The sequence below is a fragment of the Bactrocera tryoni genome, chromosome 4, assembly GCF_016617805.1.
Source record: "Bactrocera tryoni isolate S06 chromosome 4, CSIRO_BtryS06_freeze2, whole genome shotgun sequence".
Classification (NCBI taxonomy): domain Eukaryota; kingdom Metazoa; phylum Arthropoda; class Insecta; order Diptera; family Tephritidae; genus Bactrocera; species Bactrocera tryoni.
The window spans coordinates 60760917-60782414 of NC_052502.1; the positions used below are offsets into that span (position 1 = coordinate 60760917).

At 33.5% G+C, this 21498-nt stretch overlaps 1 protein-coding gene across 3 annotated transcripts in view; it reads right to left on the reverse strand.

The window, feature by feature from the left end:
- The window catches only part of LOC120775430 (nuclear pore complex protein Nup205), a 31429-nt gene extending 14781 nt beyond the window's left edge, over window positions 1–16648 (reverse strand). For 2 of the 3 annotated variants that reach the window (XM_040105616.1, XM_040105615.1), the window contains exons 1-14: window positions 16395–16648; window positions 12624–12947; window positions 12459–12560; window positions 9651–10204; window positions 9099–9593; window positions 8726–8919; window positions 8467–8619; window positions 7820–8021; window positions 6833–7682; window positions 6029–6772; window positions 5763–5970; window positions 4872–5106; window positions 1630–2356; window positions 1287–1573 (exon numbers count right to left, since the gene is read on the reverse strand). In XM_040105616.1, coding sequence (XP_039961550.1) covers window positions 1287–1573; window positions 1630–2356; window positions 4872–5106; window positions 5763–5970; window positions 6029–6772; window positions 6833–7682; window positions 7820–8021; window positions 8467–8619; window positions 8726–8919; window positions 9099–9593; window positions 9651–10204; window positions 12459–12560; window positions 12624–12947; window positions 16395–16589 — 5270 coding nt within the window. In that variant the 5' untranslated portion in view covers window positions 16590–16648. The remainder of the gene's footprint in view (window positions 1–1286; window positions 1574–1629; window positions 2357–4871; window positions 5107–5762; window positions 5971–6028; window positions 6773–6832; window positions 7683–7819; window positions 8022–8466; window positions 8620–8725; window positions 8920–9098; window positions 9594–9650; window positions 10205–12458; window positions 12561–12623; window positions 12948–16394) is intronic. The other variant, XM_040105614.1, reaches the window with a different exon arrangement.
- Window positions 16649–21498: the final 4850 nt, after the last annotated feature.

A 21498-nucleotide genomic window follows, 5' to 3' on the forward strand; every position in this document is an offset into this window, starting at 1 on the left:
ACCAATTCCTTGGATTTTTCAACAAGACAATGCTCCCATTCATAACACCCGGGTAGTAAAGTCGTTTATTTCGAGTCAAAACGTTAATGTCATGACCTGGCCACCATACTCTCCAGATCTTAACATAATTGAAAATGTTTGGGGCTGGCTAACACGGAAGGTATATAAGGAGGAAAGCAATACGGAGATAAGGAAACATTAACTGCAGCTATTAAAGATGCTTGGAGGGAAATTTCCTTGAGCTACATACATAGATTCCCTGTATCATTCTATGAATGACCGGATATATGAAGTTATTACTAACAAAGGAGGAAGTACTCATTACTGAAATAATTGTTTTTTTTTTCTAATAAATCAAATAGTTATACGAACTAAAAATTTAACTTAAAAAAAAACATTTCTTTTCTTATAAAAAATTTAAAAGCGTCTATTCTAATGACCAAGAAAAAGTCACCTTTTTTGAATAGCTTTAAGAAAATGTTTGAAAAACACAATTTTGTTAAGTTTTAATAAATATTTGAATATTATATTTAAATTATCATTAATTTATCCATGTTATTGCATTTCAACTTTTTTTCAATCATCATTAAAATAATAAATATTTAAACAATTGTAATGCAAGTAAACGTGCGTCTAACCTATTGACCAGCAGTGTACTAGGTACAATTGTAAAATAATAGATTATGCTTTGCGTATCTTACTATGAGCTTTGCTAATTTATAAGCCATTGCCGGACGTCGTCCACGTGTTTCAGTCTTCGATTTGTATACTATGGTATTTCGCATCATCGACGATGAGTAATCAATTAAATGATCTACCTTTTATAAGGACAAAATCAAGTCCTTGTATGGAAAACTTTTTTATTTGACAAGGAATCTTCAAGAAATTTGGCATAGAGTATAATCTAAGGCGCACTACAATCTCCAAACATATTGTTCAGATCGAACCACAATAGCAAAGAGTGTACATTTAACGATCAAAATTGATATAAACAGACCCTTTAATCCTAAAAAAAAATGCACCAATGAATAATATAACTTCGTTGCAGCCGAATTAAACGTATTTTCCTGTTTTTCGATAAATTCGCGCGCTTATAAGGAAAAACATTAAAATACTTAATCCTTACTTTTTTGAAAGATTTTGTATGTAGATGTTTTATATTTGTGTTTTGACTGCTCAATCCTGGCACCATTTGGCAACTATTGAGCTATAAAGTGGTATCTTTTTTTACGGAATTTGCACGGAAATTAAAAAATATAGAAATGTGTTAAAAATTATAAAATTACCTTTTAAGTGATGTATTTTTTTTCGGTGTGAATAGGATATCACTCAAGTTTATTGTATTTGTAAATTTGTATCGGAAGAAAATGGTAACATTTGCGGCGATGTCCACGAAGTGTTTGATGCAATTAGGTTCAGAAAATTCGTTAATTTGAGCATCCATTTTTGTGTTTCGCTTCAAAATATCGTTATTTAATACAAAATAACAGAATATATGCAACATATATCTATTAATTTTGTGAGAGTAGATTTTATATTGATTCGTTTTTACATCATCTGGTAAGTATATATCCTGAAAAAGAAGACACCATAAATCAGCAGTCAAAATTGTTCATGTAAATATTGTACCTTTCGCATAACTCGCGCAATAATACCGGTAACCACAGAAAGTTCATTCATTATACCTATATCCGAATGGGACAATCCGGTTCTTAGTATGAACTCGATGATTTCAAAATGCGAAAATAAAAAATTCGCTATGTGGGAAATAGCTGACAGATTGTCCGTTCCAAGAGTTGTTATAATAGCATTACATAGCTGTATAGCTGGGAAAAATATCTGACGAAAGCGATTATCCACTGCAGGCAGAAACTCCGATACGGTATTTTGACTATTTACAAACCCTTGGAAATTTGGATGCAAATCAAACACCCTCATTTTTGATAAAACACTTAATAGTTTAGCTGATAACAGCATTTCAGCACCCGTAGAACAATTAGCAAATCTGAACAGTAGTGCCATGTGTGATTCGTAAACATACAACGCTTTTATATTTTTAATTGAATCACTTACGATAAGGCACAAATCTTGATCGGATTGTTCTAAATTTTCGATGACATTAGCTAAATAACCCCTATTTGCAAACAATTGCAGAACACTCGGAATATTATTAAATTCTAACGCTGAAACAAAACACGACATAGCAAGCATTTTACATATATCATGCCCAATAACACAATCACGACACATTATATCAATCAATTTATCTCCAAATAGCGAAAATAATTCCACTGGGACTTGCGATACGACGGAGTTTGCCGAAGGTGCGAGATTTTTATCTAAACGAGAAACAAATCTGAAATATAAAAAAAATTTAATAATAAATATATATACCAATAAGAAAATAAAAATATGATGATTGAAAAAAAAACCATTTTAGTTAAAGTAGCACTAGAAAAAATGAAAAACTAAGCAAATAGGTAACATTAATACACCTATTACTGGTTTCAAGTCTACTCACTTGAATTGAAGTTAGGCTGTTTACCAAATGGTAGAAACTTAAAATTCTGATAGATGAAAGTGAAATTTTATGTCGAGTTATAATGAAAATCTATATATAATTACGCTAACCAAAAAGTTTTAATTATTTTTTTTTTAAGTGTAGTATCGTCGATGCGCACACATATGTACATCTATTTAAACTTGCGCGTAAACCACTTACAGGGGAGTATAGAGAAATAGAGAAAATATGCAATTGAATCCAATACGAAATTTTATTAATACCACTAATTTAAATTTAATTGAAGTTTATGATAATGTTGATAATAATTCAGTTCCTTTGCAAGGTCCGTTCCAATGTGCATTGGTTGAAATACTGCCTAATTTTGATTCCTATCAAATTGGTTCTATGAACTTGGCTTTATTGCTAAGTATTTTGCTATGTGTTGTCATATGGGTAAAGTCCATCTTCCTTCATCTTATACGGTCTCACATGAAATAATAGAAACATAAGAAAAAATCCAAACTATTTACACGATATTCGGCCTAATTTAGGGTCAGTTCGGAAGCTAATATTTCTGACACAGTTTTAAAACAAATTTATCATTTCAAAATTCACGATATATTTTTATAAAATAATAAAAAAGAAACATGATATCTTTTTCAAAACAACAAATGGTGTGATTAAGAATGTATCAGTATCTGCTTTGTACCCATTGGCATATCTTTTACTATTCCCAAATGGGGATTTTGGTTGGTACGTTAATATATCGCATAACGACCATGTTATAATTTGCATGTTTCAGATTTGCAAAAAGGATGAATTTAAATCCCAAAAACTATTTTTGCAGTATATTGTTGATATGTATGTGAGAATAGAAGGATGTCGACTGCATTTATAAGACAGAATCAAGTGAATTTGAGGGCAAATGCGTATGCCATTATTACTGATTATTTGCAAACGAATCAAGTAGGATATGTTAAATTAGTTCGTAGTGATTTTGCTGAATGCTAATTGTTCAGCACTTCGGCAAGTCATCGCTTTGTGTTACAATAACATGCAATCCGAATTGGTCGGAGATTGTAAGTAATATTGATACAAATGAATCGGCTCATTTTAGGCTGAAATAGTTGGGAGTGTATCTAAATCGAAGTTAAAAGAATTCATATCTGAAATTTAGAATAAAGGTGTTTTTGGCAACGTTGAGGCTCTTATTTATACAATCGAATTTCAAAAAAGAGTTTTGCCCCATGCTCACATTTTGAAAATGTTATGTAAAAAATGTCAAAATTGTAGAAAAAAATAGTAGTTATGCCAGATTTATTAATTCCGCGGCATTATTCATCATTGATGAGCTTTTGTGTCCGTACCAAGTGATAAAATGTATTGATACGTTATTGAAAAACTTATGTGACGATTCACAAAACAAATGATTTTTTCTCTAAAAACTATATTATTATGTGGAGATTTCAGAAGAGTGTCGTTCCTCATGCATGACGATCTGTAATTATTGAAAATTGTATTACGAGTTGCGCTGAATTCTCGTTTTTTAATCAAAGTATGAGAACATTACCCGAAAAGTTGTAAAAAAGGTTGTGTTAGCTTTACGTTGCGTTTATTTACCCGTTTTTCGTTTTCTATTAATATTTTTTCTCAATAATCACAAGAATGTTCAACCACAACTACCCTAGCGTACAGTATTGAAAACCATAGCACCACAAAAAAGTTGAAGCTTGACAACACTTCAACCGTTTTTTACGAATTCAGTTGATATCGATAATACCAAAATGCAGTCGGATAATAATAGGGGTTTAGATGTTAAAACAAAACTACTTGATCGATGAAAGACTTCTGACAAGAACTTAAGCTTTATGCTTTAGAAAAGAAGATAATTGGCTTTGTGATCAGAAATTATACTGACACTGAATGTGCCTGACCATTCTATCAAAAAGTTCAAAATGGTACTAGACAAACTACAATACAAAATACCCAAATATTGCAGAACCTATAACAGAGTATGAATGAATTTGTTTACATTAAAAGTTACTTTCTAAACTTTGAAGAGCTAATGAGTAACTATCAAACTTTGAATTTTAAGTCGGCATCAATTTATAATTTCTTCATTTCCACCTAAACAGTTTTTCATATAACTCAGGACCCCAAGTAAACAACAGGAAGAGTGATTTCCACTACACTCACATACGATTATCGAAAACAAAAACTCCTTTTACCATGTTACCAACTCAAATGTAAGATTTCAATAATAAATTCTTCATTCTAATAGCATGAACAATGAATCCTACTAAAACTAAATAACATTCAATTTAAGTTAAACTCAATTTGTAGAACTAAAAATATTCGATATACATACGTTTCATAATTACGGGATGTTATTTTTTCTAAGAGATGCCCATTTAACATTCTGAGACAACTCAGTGTTGCAGCGTATAAGTTTATTCGAAGCTTTTGAGACTTAACATCGCTTACAACAATCCACTCTAAAAGTCGCTTCAATATTGACTTTAGATTTAATATGTTCGAATCTGAGCTTACAATATTAATAGTTTTCATATTTCCGTAGTATGCAGCGTTAGTTTTGTCGTTTCCTGTAATTGTGCAGTAAGATAATATTAAATACGGTACAGCATACTTGATAAGACTTAAAAATTATTTTAATAGTTACTGATCGAATTACGAGCAAATTTATTTCTATACTATCTCTTTTCTTTGACAATGCTCTTGAAATAAAAAATGTATAGTAAGCTTTGCATATGTTTCCAGTAAAGGATTAAAAATCCATAATAATAAAAGTCGAAATTGTAAAAACATCAGAAAGACTTTATCTAGAACTGACTAACTTCAGCTTAAAAAGCTTCTGAATTTTGTACCATCACGTTCAAAAAACAACATTTTCATTTCAAAGAAGGTAGGGACTGTTGCATGAATTCAAACCGAGGATATACATACGATAATGAACTAATATTTTCAAAACTTTAATGGCTAATTTGGAAAACAGGTGTTTTTCGTTGAAGGTATTTTGTTTTTATTTTTTAAATTATTAAAATAGTCATTGATTGGTCAGACTATTTTAATAATTTAAACAGCAATCAAAGATTTGTCATGTCACTGTTTTTTAATACTTGGAACTTTAATTCCTACGAAATTTAGCTCGTTCGTAATTTAGTGACCAGATATTCTATACTATGTTTAGGATAAACTAAATATTTTGTATATAAGTATTTGAAGTAATTAAATGACTTACCCATGTTTTCTAGATTTCGGGAGAAACATTGTCGTAAGCAAACAATGAGTATAAAAATTGCTTCAGATGTTAAAATTGATATTTCCAGAGGAGGTTGTATGGATACAGCTTTGTTAAGAAGTTTTTGTAACATTTCAAATAAAAGTTCTTGTTTGATAGTGTATGGTAGAGTATTTTCCGAAGCGTATATAAATATAATTTCAGAAACCTAAAATTTCAATATAATTATCTAGAATCCAAAAAAGTTATACAAATGAATACAATACCTGTGCCCAGGCATCCATCACTTTTATTGTTCCCTTGTTTTTATTTCGCATTTCATTTATTTTGAGAGCATATATCAATATGGACTCAATTTCCTGCAAAATTAATTTTCGTTGTCCGCCGGCTATAGTGCCTTGTACATTGCAAAGCTCATCGTGAAGTATTCTGTGCAATTTTTGCAAATTAATTAAGGAATGGCCCTCCTCTGTTATGGATTCACACTCATCGAATATTTGTTTAGATAAAGAGATATCGAAGAAATCCCATTTAAAGGTAATTACTTCTTTAACCTCAAACTCTAAAAAATCCAGAATGTTACTAAGCAAAAAATTTGGCACTTTTTCAGATTTCGGTTTGATGAAATGCTCATTTAAAACCGGCGATGAGTGAGAGAAGAAAAGAGTAGAATTAATAGAAATTTGATCATCAGCCTTGTTAGTAGCAGTACCCAACAAAATTTCACAAATTTGCTGAACTCTACTTATTTGACAATAAGAACTTGCTAGTTTTAATTCTATGGCAGTGCATTCTAACAAGTAACTTGTCTGATACAGAATATGGGAGTATTTAATGTTTTTAAATGGCAGTTCATGTAAGTGGCGGCAAATAAAATCATTTGATGCTCGTAAATATCGCAAAATTCCTTCGGACGTACGCGTATTTGAACACAACAAATATAAGATGAAATATGAGCTCTTGTTAATTTGCTCCAAATCTGCATCGTAAGTGTTTGAAATTTTCATTGCCTATCCAGTGGTAAAATATATTAGCTAAGTTAATATATTATTTATATAAAAAACTCTCACCTCTAAATGTTCATCCAGTAAAGCTATTATTGCTTTTAAACAATGATTGGTAGAATCTGCAATATTAAGTTTTCGTTTTTCGATAGAATCAGTAGAATATTCAAATCCGAGAAGATAATACCCAATATTTGGATAAGGCTGTGATATACAATTTCGAAGAAACTCTAATATAGAGGTTTTAATTTTTAAATAAATTTTATGTGATTTTGGAAACTCGATAGATTTTCCATAGAAATTAGTTGCGTTTATATCCATATCTAGACAATCCACAAACCCTTGACGAATTTCATCATATATATATCCGTTTGAAATAAACACATCCAAGATTTGGTTTGAAATATTAGGCATCTTCGAAACCATGTTAAGAATATTTACAGCAGCAAAGGAGTGATTGGGTAGCCAACTGCAGTACATGACAAATTTTGTTATGTTCAAAAGATGATCCGGACGTTGGCTGCGTGGATTGACATCTAAAATTATTTTGCTTAAACCAAAAATAATATTTGATGTATTCGCAATGTTATGAGAATTCAAAAACTCTTTTTGTTTAATTAATCCTTCTTCTATTATTAAGAGGCAGAGAAGGGCACTTTCTTCAAGCATCTCTCTTTCATTGAATTGTTCGTATTCATCAAGCTTTTGTCGTGCATCATCAATTATTAGAAGAAGCAAATTTAAAAAGTGAGATTTTTTATGCAGCTGCAGCATTATATAATATCCCATAGGCGAACTTTGGTCTTGGATCTCTTCAAAATCTTTTGGCGCAGGTTCATATGTTTGAACTAAATAATTCAATATTTTCAAACATTTCAAACAGATTTCCCATTTTTCTGTCAAATTTTTATACTGTCTGTTAGAGAGATAAAAAATAGAATACTTGTTGTTAATGTTAATATTAAAATTTGTAAAATTGTAAAGCAAATCGAATTGATTCAATTTTTGAGCAAGAATAAAGTATGCTTTAGCTGAATATATTAGCCATTTTACCGATCATAGAATTTGAAGAAAATTTCTTCAACAACAAAAGTTATATAAGGTTGTAGTCCTGGTTTTCGGTTGTCCGCTCCTAAGTTTTTAGGCATACACGCTTTTAATAAAGAAAATATCAAGTCTAAGATCCCTTGAGAAAGGGGATAACATTCTAGACGAGATTCATTTTGCGATATTTCCGTTAGAAGGTTGCATGATTCTAGAATAAAAAGAAGTTGTAATATAACTATATAATAGATAATAGTAATTGGCATAAAAGTCGAGCATACACTTCTGTTGCTTATGGGGAAATGTGCACAAGAAGGATAATACTCTAAATTAGTCAAATAGTAAATTGAGGGACGGTCTTAAACACGCATAAAAAGTAAAAAAAATCATTTTTTTGCCAAACTTTCAGCGATGATCGAAGAAATGTTTCGAGAATTAAAAAAATAAAAAGCTATAAACTAATTTTTTTTTTTATTCTGATATCAATGTACTTTAATTTTATTTAAATTTCGTCATCTCTTCTATATTGTATTAAAACCAACTTTACAAGTATTATAACCTTCCTTCCCCCACTTTCTATTTAAAATTATTTAAAATAATATGTTAAATGTTAAATCAAAGGGAGAGTGAATTGTACTATTTGATGTAATACTTACTATTAGAACTTATAACAGGTAATGTTGGAATAATTTGAGAAGTCTCAAGGATGTTCCAAAAAATGGTTGCTGTTTCTTTAGACTTGGTTAGCGCAGCTAACGTTTGCAATATATTTCCTTTTAACATGAGTGGTACCGGACAGCTCAATAAACCTAAAATATAAATGTCACAAAATTAAAATATGAACACAAAGATATTGCTTGAAAATATGACAAAAATTACATTTTGAAAATAGTACATAGTAGCAAATTTAATTACCTAGAAGTATTTGTAATGGGGCCCAATTTGGGTTTTCACAAATTGCTATTCTTGATAATTCATCATAAGTAGCCACGGCTCTTATCACTTCGAGTACTGACTGAAGAGCTTCAATCTCTTGAGGGTTAATACTTCTGTTTAAATGCGTTTTGTAAGATATTTCACTACCTACACCATGTTCTTGGCGCAAATTTCTAAAAGGAAATGAAACTAGGTTTATGGCAGCTATTTGTAGTATTGACTAGACGTATTTTTGGCTTAATAAGATATTCTTATAAAAAATGTCCAGCACTTGAAATTATTATTATAAATATAGAAGACGTATTATTACTAAGCTTTTTTGTATATAAATGTAATACGTTACTCTACTTACGAGTAGTATTGAATCAAAGATCCGAAAAAATGTTCCCAAGATAGAGTTGTACTTCCAGTTAATCCTGAAGCTTGCTTCAGAAGATTGAATGTATTACGCGCAGACTTTTCACAACTAGTCAAACCAGCAATCATTTTTAAATATGATACAAACAAAGTAGATGGCAATAATTCTCCAGCCAAGCGAATAAATTTAAATAGTGAAACTGAGCGAGTGGTGGCTTTCACAGAAGTGAACGTTGAATCGAGTGGTTCCCAAAATTCAACGCACAATGCTAATCCTGCTCTATTATCTTTATAAAATTTAGATATACATAACATCAACATTTCAAAACTATGGTCTAAGTTAAATGGCGGCTCCAGTCCTTCCTTTATAAATCCCATAACGGTTCTCGCAGTTTCATCTGCCTTTCCTCGTAACTCAGTTACTTTGGAATGCATAAATTCTATAAAGTCCGTTAATAGCATATGAATACGACGATAGAAAAATTCGTGCCTAAATATCCAAAAATAATAATTAAATACTTTCCTAATTATGTAAGGAATTCCTTACCGATATAAATCTTTGTTTTCTAAAACATAGTAATATAAAAACTCAAACACTTTGCTGTTGATCGCAGCATCAATAAGTTGTTCATCATATGCTATAATTTTCGATGAAGAATTCGGTACTTGCATAGATGCGTGTCGGAAACCAGTTAATGCTAATCCAAAAGCAAGTTTGATGGTTCCAATTAGACCATCCTGTTGAGTGGGAATTAATACGTCATAAACAGTTTGTAAAAAATCCCCTTGGGAAAATATAGGAATGTTCTGCCAAATATTGCTAACAGCTTCATATTTCATCAAAACACTAGTATCACAGGCGTACATCAATGAAAAAATAACTTTTAATGTAATATCATCTACTATTCCTGATGATTGAATTTGGGCGCAATTTGATATATTTTTAATTAGCTTAATAACTATGTCCTTGGAAAGTCCTCTTTGCGCTGACCAATAAAATAATGCCGTTGCTAATCCCATTCGAATATCATTGTAAATTTGCTGAACTTGGTTTTGGTGTTTTTTTGATCCCAGTGCTCGATTTTTCGTTAAGATAATGAGCTAGAAGAAATAAAGCATATTTTGTTTATAACTTAAGCAGTCAATTAGAGATAAATATTTTAACGGATTTCTCGATAAATTGTCTACCTGGTAACACACTCTTAAGTTCTATGACTGGATTATTGTATAAATGTCCAAATATAATGGCTACCGACTTACCTTTTATTCTAATCCGAACAACTTAACGCTTTGCTACTCATTATCCGAATTTAGGGATAGATACCGAGAGTTGAAGAGGGACGCATTTGCAGACAAAAAAGTGTGAAGCCGAAATGCGTGGTATGAAGAGCTGACAAGCTGGCCGAAAGGGGTATTGCTCGAAAATTCTATAAAAATGCGGCGATTAACAGAAGGTTCAAGACCGGAGCATACTCTTATAGAACCCCCAGAGATGATCTAGTGACTGACTAAAATTATGGCAGTGAAAGTATAACATCAGGAGAAGGCGAACCCCATCCCCCAATCGAATACGATGGAGCAGACCTTCCATTGCATGACCATGAAGAAGTTTGAATGGCAATTACCCGTCTGAAAAACAACAAAGCGGCGGGGCCATGGATTGCCGGTCGAACTATTCAAACACGGCGGCGAAGAACTGATAAGGAGCATGCATCAGCTTCTTTGTAGAATATGGTCGGACTCTGCCCAATCTACAAAAAGGCAGACCCCACAATCTGCGCCAACTAACGTAGGATAAGTCTCCTCAACATCGCATATACGGTTCTATCGAGCGTATTGTGTAAAAGATGAAAGCCCACCGTCAACAAACTGAAAGTCAATTCAGTGTGACTTTAGGCCTAGAAAAGATAACTCTCCTCTCCCCAGTAGTGAAGACACTTGAGGTCTTGGTACTCGCGCCTTCAGTCACCACTTGAGCCTAGCCAACTATCAGCATGGATTCCGAAAAGTGCACAGCACCACCATAGCACTTAGCGTTATGAACGCTCAGATAGTTCGTGGCCTCAACCAAAAACCACCCTGTGAGAGAACGATCCTCGTAGCTTTGGACTTGTCAAAAGCTTTCGACACAGTCAATCTCACAACGATACTGCACGACATCGAAAAAACTACACTTCCTTCAGGACTGAAGAGGTGGACCATGAACTACCTGAGCGGTCGACAATCATCCGCACTATTTCGAGGTGAAACATCTAAACTGAGAAAAATTTAACAGAGGGTTTCGCAGCGTGGTGTCCTCTCCGCTACCGTTTAACTTCTACATCTCGAAACTACCACAGGCACCAGAGGGAGTTTCTATAACCTCCTACGCTGATGATAACACAATATTTACGACGGGCAATGGGATCGGATTCATTTGTTCGAAAGTAATTCTAAGATTTTAGGTGTAACTTTTGATAGTGTAATGCTCTTTCACTCCCCATACGATCGCTATTATCGCCAAGGTACAGAGTCGCAACAAAATCCTCAAGTCGTTAGCCGGCAGCACATGGGGATAAGACAAAGAAACGTTGTGGGCAACATACAAGACAATCGGTCTATATGGTCTCCTCTCTGAATGATGTTTACTGTCTTTCCTTTCTTCAACGTTCTGACAGCTTCTACAATAGTAATTGCTGCATCATGCGCCTAACCTGCGTTAGATAGTGACCTATTAGCACCCCTACCAGAGTTCTTATATCATTCCTATTGAATTTTAATAGTCGGCATGCGCGGCCCTTGCTCCATTCATGTCACGTTTGCATGCTTGTTGCGCAAGTCAAGGATTTACTCCATTTAGTTTGGACCCAAGCGTGCTAATCCCTGCGTCCCTGTCTACCTCACTCCTTCCCACTCTTTTCTGGAAGGGATGGCAATATTGGGAACCGAATTTAGTTATAATTTTATAGGATTTTGAAAATCTGTGATAGTGAGTAAAAACGGGAAGTGAATGTCACTTGACAAAATAAGAAATTTAAATCTTTCGTAAAGAAACATGGTAAAATGTAAAAATAAAACCAAACACTTTAAAATCATTTCAGGTTTCCAATGAAACTTAAGTATAAACAGTCGATTCTGATTAATACATCGCTTTTAAAGGTTTATAACTACTATTTAAGTGGAATACTACATACATTTTAATACTACAGCTACTTAAATATTAAACTGCTTTGAGGAAATATAAAAATAATACAAGTATAAGTATACCGACTTACCATGGATGGAAAAAATCAAATACAAAGTTTGTAAAAGTCAAAAATATTTACATTTAGAAATTGAAAATAGCGGAAAACGTTTAATTATAAAAATTACTTACCTCTTTCGATATATCAAGCTCATCTAATAGGCCAACAATTCTTTCGAGGATGTTGTACTGATTAACCAAGTTCTGGGTGAAAGAAGTAATCAAATTGGATATCTATAAATAAAAATAATAAAATAATCAAACTATTATTTGAAGAAGAAAAATATATAAACGTACCTCTTTGGGAATTTCAGTTACCCATGAAATGCCATTAGTTGCTCGAAAAAGATCTCTAAGCGATTGCACTAAAGCTTTTTTCCCATCATAGTAAAGTAAAACGGCAACTAATCCTCTTGATAGCCCAGGGTGTTTGATCATTTCTCGTTGCGCAGTGCAAAGAAGTTCCAATGCCATTATTTCATCCACATTGAACATATCCGATATTATAACGGCTTCATCCAGCAATTCCTTGGAAATTGCTACACTTCTAGTATATTTCGATATTGGCACACCATCTATTAGGCCATTTTTTAATAGTTGCCGATGTTTATCATTTTTTTGCTTAACAAACATATATTTAATAATTAAAATTAATAAATTGTGAAAAAATATTTATTTTGCTTTTTATAATTTAATATATTTTTTAATAATATTCCTTTATAAAACCTGAACGATTTTAAGTAGAGTAAAACCGGGTAATTTCCTTTTAAGATGCCTGCACTGTATGCCTACTTGTGAGTTATTTTATTTGTATTTTTTTGCTTATGGGCTGTCGACAAAAATAAATAATTTTGAGAGGCAATAATAATTTTTGAGAGTTGTTATATTCTGTTATTTTATAATTTTTGACTAAAAGAATTATTAAAAAGGTCTGATATTTTTCTTCACAAAATAATTGTTATATTTCGACTTTTATTTCTTCGCTTACCAAAGTATAAGGATTATTTTATAACCTTTATTTATTACTCACATAATAATAGCTATGCGGTGAGTTTTTAAGAGAGTATTGTTTGTAAAGGCAAAAGAAAAACCTTACACTTTAATTCCTATTGCGTAAGTTATTTAAAATTCACTGTACTATATAACTATTATTCTGTGAGAAATAAATACCAGGAAATGAGAAAGAGTTAGTACAATATTCTTTAGAAATGATGTCTTTGAGATCTTACAATAGGCGATGTTCCTTTGGGTTTCATTTGGCTGAAAAAACATGTGCCAAACAAGTTTTCTCTCCTCAAGCAATGTTCTTGGGTTGGCTTCATAGATTCTTCAAAGGTACATTCAAAGAAAAAAGCCAGGTTGATTGATTGATTTATTAATATGAGGAATGCACTGCGACCTTTGGTCTATTGTGCCCTCTCCTAACTTACATAGACTCACCTAGCCCCAGCGCATCGATGAAGTTCAGTAGCCTTCTGGGCGCTAGTGAGGCTATGCTATCCCTATCCGGAAGCACTGCTCCGAGGGCCTTAGTCCTGCGTCTACAGACTGCTGCGCAGTCAATCAGCAGGTGCTCCGGGGTTTCAGGCTCCAGGTCGCAGAACCGGCAGTTGATGCAAGAGGATAGGCCCATGTTATACAGGTGCCTATTCAGCTTACAGTGGCCGGTATACCATGCGACCAGCAGCCTGAGTTTGTTCCTGGGAAGGTTTATTATAACCTTGAACCTGCTTAGATTGTATCCTCACATTAGCAGTTTGGCATGTCTCATACCACGCGTTTGCCGCCAATGCTCCTCTCTGCCCACTCCTTCTTCCCTACGAAGTAGCTCCTTTATGGTGTGTGGACCTACCCCAATAAAGGGTTCCGGTCCCACCATCTTGGTGGAGGCTGCGGAGCGGGCTAGCTCATCCGCCAGTTCATTGCCGGCTATACCTCTGTGACCGGGCACCCAGATTAGGTGTACCTGGTTACGTTCTGCAAGGCTATTCAGCCTCTCCCTGCACTCCTGCACTAATAGCGATTTGATTTCGTAGGAAGTGATCGCTTTTAGCGCCGCTTGGCTATCACTGAGAATGGCTATTCTCTCATTGCGATAGTTGCGGTGGAGGTTTATTTCTAAACACCGACTTATGGCATAAACTTCTGCCTGGAAAATGCTCGGGAACTCTCCCATGGGTATGGAGAGCTTAGTGCGTGGGCCAGCAATCCCCGCACCGATCCCCTCCGACATTTTTGATCCGTCGGTGTACCACCTTAGCGTACTATTCCTCAGCATCAGTTCGAGGTTGGACTCATTCCACTCATCCTTGGTGCCGAGGGTGACCTTAAACTTTCTCTTAAAGTTAACTATTTTGGTAGTGCTGTCCCTCGGGAGGAGGGCTGATGGTACATCGCCACTTATCTTTTCCAGGTTGGTGCGATAACATGTGCGGGAAAAAATAAAAGGCTATTGTTTTAACTATTAGTAACCATTGTTCAAAAATAAATTAACAGAGAATACTTCCAAGAAAAAAAAAAACGGTTTAAAAACAAAATGCCAAATGCAATTCTCTTCTGATTCAGAAAAATTGTCTGACCTTGTAGACTCCGACGTTGAAAATTATTTTATTATTATATATAATCAAACTTTAGTTAAAATCCTATTTATTCATAAAATAAGAAAATGGATGTAAACAAGCAAAAACTTCGTGTTACCATATTTTGTAATGGAGTAAAAATAAGAAAACAGAAAGATTATGACGTCGTAACTAAATTCATTATCGTGTGATGAGTAATGTAAAATCTTTCAGAATTCTCATTACCTTGATAAATCCCGCCGTTGGATCGGCCAGGGTTATTTTTTTTTTCAAGCGCCAACGCACGCAAAAGGAGTTGACCGCAAAGGAACTGAGCATGCCTAGGTGTTGGTCCGACCGAGGGTTATTTTTTTGAAGCGCGGCCGAAGGCCGCCTACGCAAAAAGGAGTACAAAGCAAAACACTGAGGGTTATTTTTTTGAAGCGTGGCCAAAGACCACCAATGCAGAAAGGATTAGATTTCCTGTCATTGGGGTAACACTGATTATCAGTTAGAATGCAACCCTTTTGTTATTATGTGATTGATCAATATTGAATTAAAGTTATTTTTGCACTATATAATATAAAATAAATGGTTAGAAACGAATTAGTGAAGTGTTAGTGGATATAAAAGTTAAAAATTTAAGTATAAAATTCATTATAAATCAGAAAACACTCGTTTTAAATAGTTGAATTTTTGAATTTTAAATGCTAATATCTCAAAAACCATAAGTCAGCAGCAACTATATATATATATTTTCTTCATCTTGAGGATGCTCTCTATCCGTACATACCCATTTTAACCCCGAAATCGTGGGATGTTATTCTAAATCGCAGCCTATTTTCTTAATCTGTGGACCTCCTCTATCCATACATACCCATTTTAACCCCAAAATAGGGGGAAGCTATTCTAAAATTTACGCTATTGTTGTCTAATGAAAGAGCTTCAAAAAGCTCAGCGGAAATTATTTTTTCTATATAACACTTTATTCAAGCTATTCTTTTATTTGGACCTCCTTATTACGAACTTATAACAAATTCCAAATAAACTTCAAATATTGTAGCGGCAGAAAACTTTCTTGAATTTATTCCTAGGATTGGTGCCGAGTTGACAGTCTTTAGCCGGATGATAATCCTGGTCCGTTCCGGTTATTTAGTGTCTGTCGTAGGAAGATCATCGAGGTGTCTATCTTAATATACGATGATTAATTCACATCGCTACACCTTGCTCTTTTATTCCTGCGGAGGCTAAATAACTTTTGGATCTTTTTCAAAGTTCGTACTTTTCTTAAAACACGCTTTTAAAATTTTCAGATAAAAAGCCAGTGTCATTGAATAACCCTCTTCCCATGTTAGTCAGTTCTAACTAACCGGAACGGACCTGTATTACATCGGGCCAATGAATGTCCACTCGGCAGTATTCCTGAAAATTGATTGCGAATATTCCGCTCAATAACAACCAAAATTGTTACTAATATTTACCGCAATAATGACCATTTGTTAGAACCTACCGGGTACAGGAGCAACGATGTAAAACTTTGTTTATATTTCTTAAAATGACTTTCCAATTCAATCAAAGACTGTTCTGTTGGATTACACAGGTTTCGTTGAATTATAGTATTTAGATGTTTATAAGGAGTCCACAAATCCTCCATTGGTCCTAAAAATGCCTCTGGACTTTGTTTACAACACTTCAACTTATCCATTTCTTTTTCTGCTTACTAGCTCGAAAATGTGATCACCATTCAAACATTTGCACAACTCTTGCGCCAAAACAAATTTCGAAAAGGGATGCCAATGTACATTATTTGCTAATTTTTCCAAAAAAACCTTAACCTGAATGTTACACGATCAAGTAATTGCTATCGAAATGTTTCAACGTACACATACAATAAAAAATTGTATACTGTGAAATATATATATGTATATTTCTGTTGGTAAAAATATTTCGTAAATTTTAGAATAGGATCCCCGATTTCAGATTTCTTTTCGTTCTTCGGTAAAATATGTACGTAAGGTAACAGTGATTATTAGTTAGGATGCAACACTTATGGGCAAAGTTATCGTTGGAAAAAGGAAGTCCTCCTGATTAAAAAATATATAGGGTTATAGGTACCGCAAACGCTTAGTTTACGAGATATTCGACCTTAAAGTTCAAAAATTCCCAAAATTCGAACATTTCAACAAGCTATTTTACCACATTAAACACACTTTACTCACATTTTTCATTTCAAATTAATTAAATTAAACTATAAACTTTTAAATAAATCCACATTTTACACTTTTAACAGTCTTTTTACCGAAGAAATCTTTATTTTAAAAATTATATTTTACACTCGTAATGAACATCATGTGTGTGCTAAAAATTACGACGAAATGGAGCGCTGCCATGTGATAATAAGGAAATTCGCTGAAATGCCTTTTTTTCCCAAAAATTCCTCTATCCATTCATGTGGATATCTTCTTTATTTAATTTAATAAACAAATAAGTAATATTATATAATAATATTATTAATATTATTATTGTCAACGAATATACAAAACATCGTATTATCAAAAATAAATGGAAAGCGCTGACAGATTTAATAACCAAAATTTAACCATTTTATGACGAAAATTCAAATTTTGTTTCAATATCAGTGAAAGATAACCAAAAAATATAACCACTTTATAACGAAACTCAATATATTTTGTTTATTATTTAAACGCAGAAAGGAGTACTATCCGGAAGTACTACGGTCACCCCGGGTATTCGCTCGACCAGGGTTATTTTTTTAAAGCGCGGCCAAAGGCCGCCAACTCAGAATGGAGTACTACGCGAAAGTACTTCAGTAACATAAATCACATATTACACATATACATATGTAGGAAGTATTTTTATTATAGTTAATATAGAAAAAAGAATCACGCGAAAAAGCAAACAAAGAAAAATTGTTAAAAGTCCTACATATTTGCTGTTTAAGATGTGGCAAGGCTCGTTTTCTTCATAATTGTAAACCATATAACCTTTTCAACGATGAGAGTGCTAAGTGATTTTTAAATTAATAAATTTAGGTAAAATATAGTAAAATAAAAATGAAATGTGAACTTATTTCAATGTTTAGAGTGTATATTTAAATATACAGAGTGAAAAACGTGAAAAAAATTAGTGAAACATAGAGAAATACCATGTGTTATTAGTGCAAATTTTTGAACATTTAATCGTGAATATTTTAAAAAATAAAAGTTAGTTTTATATTATTTTTCGATATTTCTTCTCTGGAGAAGCTCCCCAATCCGCACATACCCCATTTATACGGAAATTCGGTTTTTTTACCCCTCCGCCAAAGTAATCGGAATCGTGCCCACTTTTGTTATTGTGTGAACGAAAATAATTGACAAAAAGTTAAATAGTGCAAAAAGTTATTATTCTGAGTAAATTGTAGGTTTAATTTTAGAATTTCGGGAATAAAATAGGTATAGTCAGAAAGAGGAGGTTATGCAGATCAAGAATATATAGTGTTATAGCCGCAGGAAACTTCTAGTTTACGAGATATTTTAAAAGTCTTTTGAAAAATAAGATTTAAATTATTAAATTATTCTGGACTAAAATAATTTGTGTATAATGCTCATTTACCAGTTTTAAAAACGGGGATGATGAGTGACTTGGGGAATTTGATCTTAATTCGTCGAGAATGGATTTTGCTTCTCAATTGCTTCCTAAGTTCGAATTGGAAAATCGTTCGTCTGTCCGAGACTTTATTTGGCATAAAAAAAAAAAAACTGTTTGTAATATATACACCGGCACAAAAAAACAGCTGATTTGACGTTCATCTTAAATCTAAAGTCGTTTATGCATCCGACTTAACAGGTTTACCTATATCAGTGGTCGGCATTTCTTAGCACAATTGTGCATACTAACTTCACACGTACGCTTACGCTCTACCGTTCAGTCGTTGTCGAGCCAGCAACGAATTAACATCATGCAAGAAATATTTTATGATTCTAAATGCCTTTGGTGCCATACAATGCCTTTTATGTTCCAAGTCTTTTAAAGATAATAGGGAATAATCCTTAAAAGACATTTTGTTAATTTTCATTATACTCTTAATTATTTATAAAATTTGCTTTATTTTAATTCCAATTTCTCACTGGACTACTTTTTTTTCGTGCTCACCAACACAGTGACAGATCCTCGCATGCCGACCACTGACCTATATAAAGAAAATGGGTATCTCTCAGCCGAGTAAACCATTAAACTTACTGTAAAAAACTGTCTATACTCGTACATGTGGGTTGAACCCATGTAGAACATAACTAAGTAGAAATTAAGCATGTACATGGTTGAACGTATCAAAATATTGCCACACATGAGCACTGTCACATAAAGTATCAGTCTTATTAGGTTTGCATTTTGATTACCAAACCACCTCATGACTTGCTTGCACAATGCTTTGTGACATTTCACATAAGAGCTTCTGTTCTGATACTCTCATGGATGATTCACGCTTCCGTGCTTTCTCAAATATTAAGAAATAGCTGACTTCTTATGCGCTGTTTCAGTATAACTGACGCTATGTCTAAAAAGCAATGTTTCCTATAGAAGAGAAAATTGAAAACCTCATAATACTCTATAATAAAACTGGTTTTTATCAATATTTTTTAGTTTCAACGTTGAAAGTATACTTCTATGCTTCTAAGCTTACAATTACTTCATTATTTACAATCTTTCCATATTTTTTATCGTAACAAGAGTAAGACCAAATGGACTAATAGATTTAGCCAGTGAATAGTTCTTATTTCCTGCTTTAGGTAAATTTATTACACCATTCGGGAATATACGCCATTTAGGTGTTATCAAGGACTGCAATCATATTTATGACCTACTAGCTTTTTACCCGCGGCTTCGCCTGCAGTGGAGTCATTAAATAAGTATGAGAGATAAAGGGTAAGGATATAATAATAGAAATGAGTCAAAATGAAAACTAAATTTTATTGCTTGGCTGAGATCAACAATTTTGAAAAATTACTACAGACAATGAAGTTTCAACACCTTAAAATAAGCGTATTTAAATGCAACAACAAATGTTAAAATACATTTCACCGTAACAAAAATAAATAATTCTGAATTCTAACATTTTAAAAAAACAAAATACAAAGTATTAATCTAGGATATTTTTGTAGACAATGTTATAAGTTTTCCCGTCGGGTGCAACTATGTGTAAATTCTGTACATTAGATAGACGTTAACAGGCTACATAAAGTTGACTATGAGAGAAGCATGGGTTTTCTAAATGCACTCCTGCCCCCTGTAATGTTTGTCCTTGTGACTTTTTTATGTAACAGCAAAGCTAAGCTTGACGGTAATTTAGTGCGACGGTATTACAGCATTCATTGTTGAAACTTCATTTTCACATTTATAATATTAGTATGAGTATGATTTGGATATAACAGATTTCCGCTTCCGAGGCATTTTCTAAGAAAAGCATAGTAAGAATTAACATCAGCGAGTAAGATCTAAAATAATAAAGTGACAGCTAACAAGAAAAATTACGGATTACCTCAGAAATTTTAATAGTTTTATACGGCATGTAACGACAGAAGAAAATAACAATAAATTTAGAAAAATAAGAAACAGTTGAAACTATATATATTCTATTGAATTAGATATTGTCGTCCCCGCCGGTAATACAGTGGGACGGTATTATAGTATTCTTAGTTGAAACTTCATTACTGTAATGCTAGATGGCGTTGATGTAGCTAAACGATCATTTTTTGAGAAACAATTTTTTATCTTTCTTAAAGAAAGGGTAATATAAAGTACCCCATTTTACTTTTAATACCTTCAGGAGTATATGTACAAAGTTTCACAATGATCCGTTTAGTAGTTTTTGCGTGAAAGCGTAACAAACAAACTTACATTCGCATAATATTAGTATGATAGTAACACTTTCTTTCATTACTACATTTGCCTCGATTTAATTAGCCACGCAAGTAAAGAAAGTTCTCTGATCGCCATTCACTTGGAATTGGCCAAAAACGATTCTTTTGCGTACGGCTCAAAAAGCTCACGACTTCCGGTATTAGACCAAGTATCCGCTGGGTAGCCAAAGAACACCTGTTTGAAGGCGAAAAATCCCCTTCACAGGGTTGTGCGCTGGGTTTGGAAATCGCCAAGTAAATAACGCTCCCAATGAAAGCTAAACAACAGCCTTGGGCGAGAGACGCCCTTTTCATGAGGAACACGGCAAACGCATTAACGGATTACGATTCGAGGTCATGCAATGGGAATATCCCGTCCTTTAATTGGGAAGGTGCCGCTGCCCAGCTGCTTTATGTCCTCGTGAAAATAAATGCTGACATCACCGCCGTCCAAGAAGGGCAATGGACGGGACAAAGCCTGAGACAAGTAGGTCCTTGTGGCATTTACTATAGTGGCCATATAAAAGAGTGGAAGACACATCTGCAGTGTTTAAGAAGTGCATACTCTCCGAGGTCCTAACATCGACTTGAACCAATATCTTGTTGCAGTTAAGATACGCACCCGCTTTTGTGTAACAAAAAGGCATGTCAACCAACACAAGGATGATTCGACGTCGAGAAGCTGTAATCACAACAGACCGCCGAACGATTTCC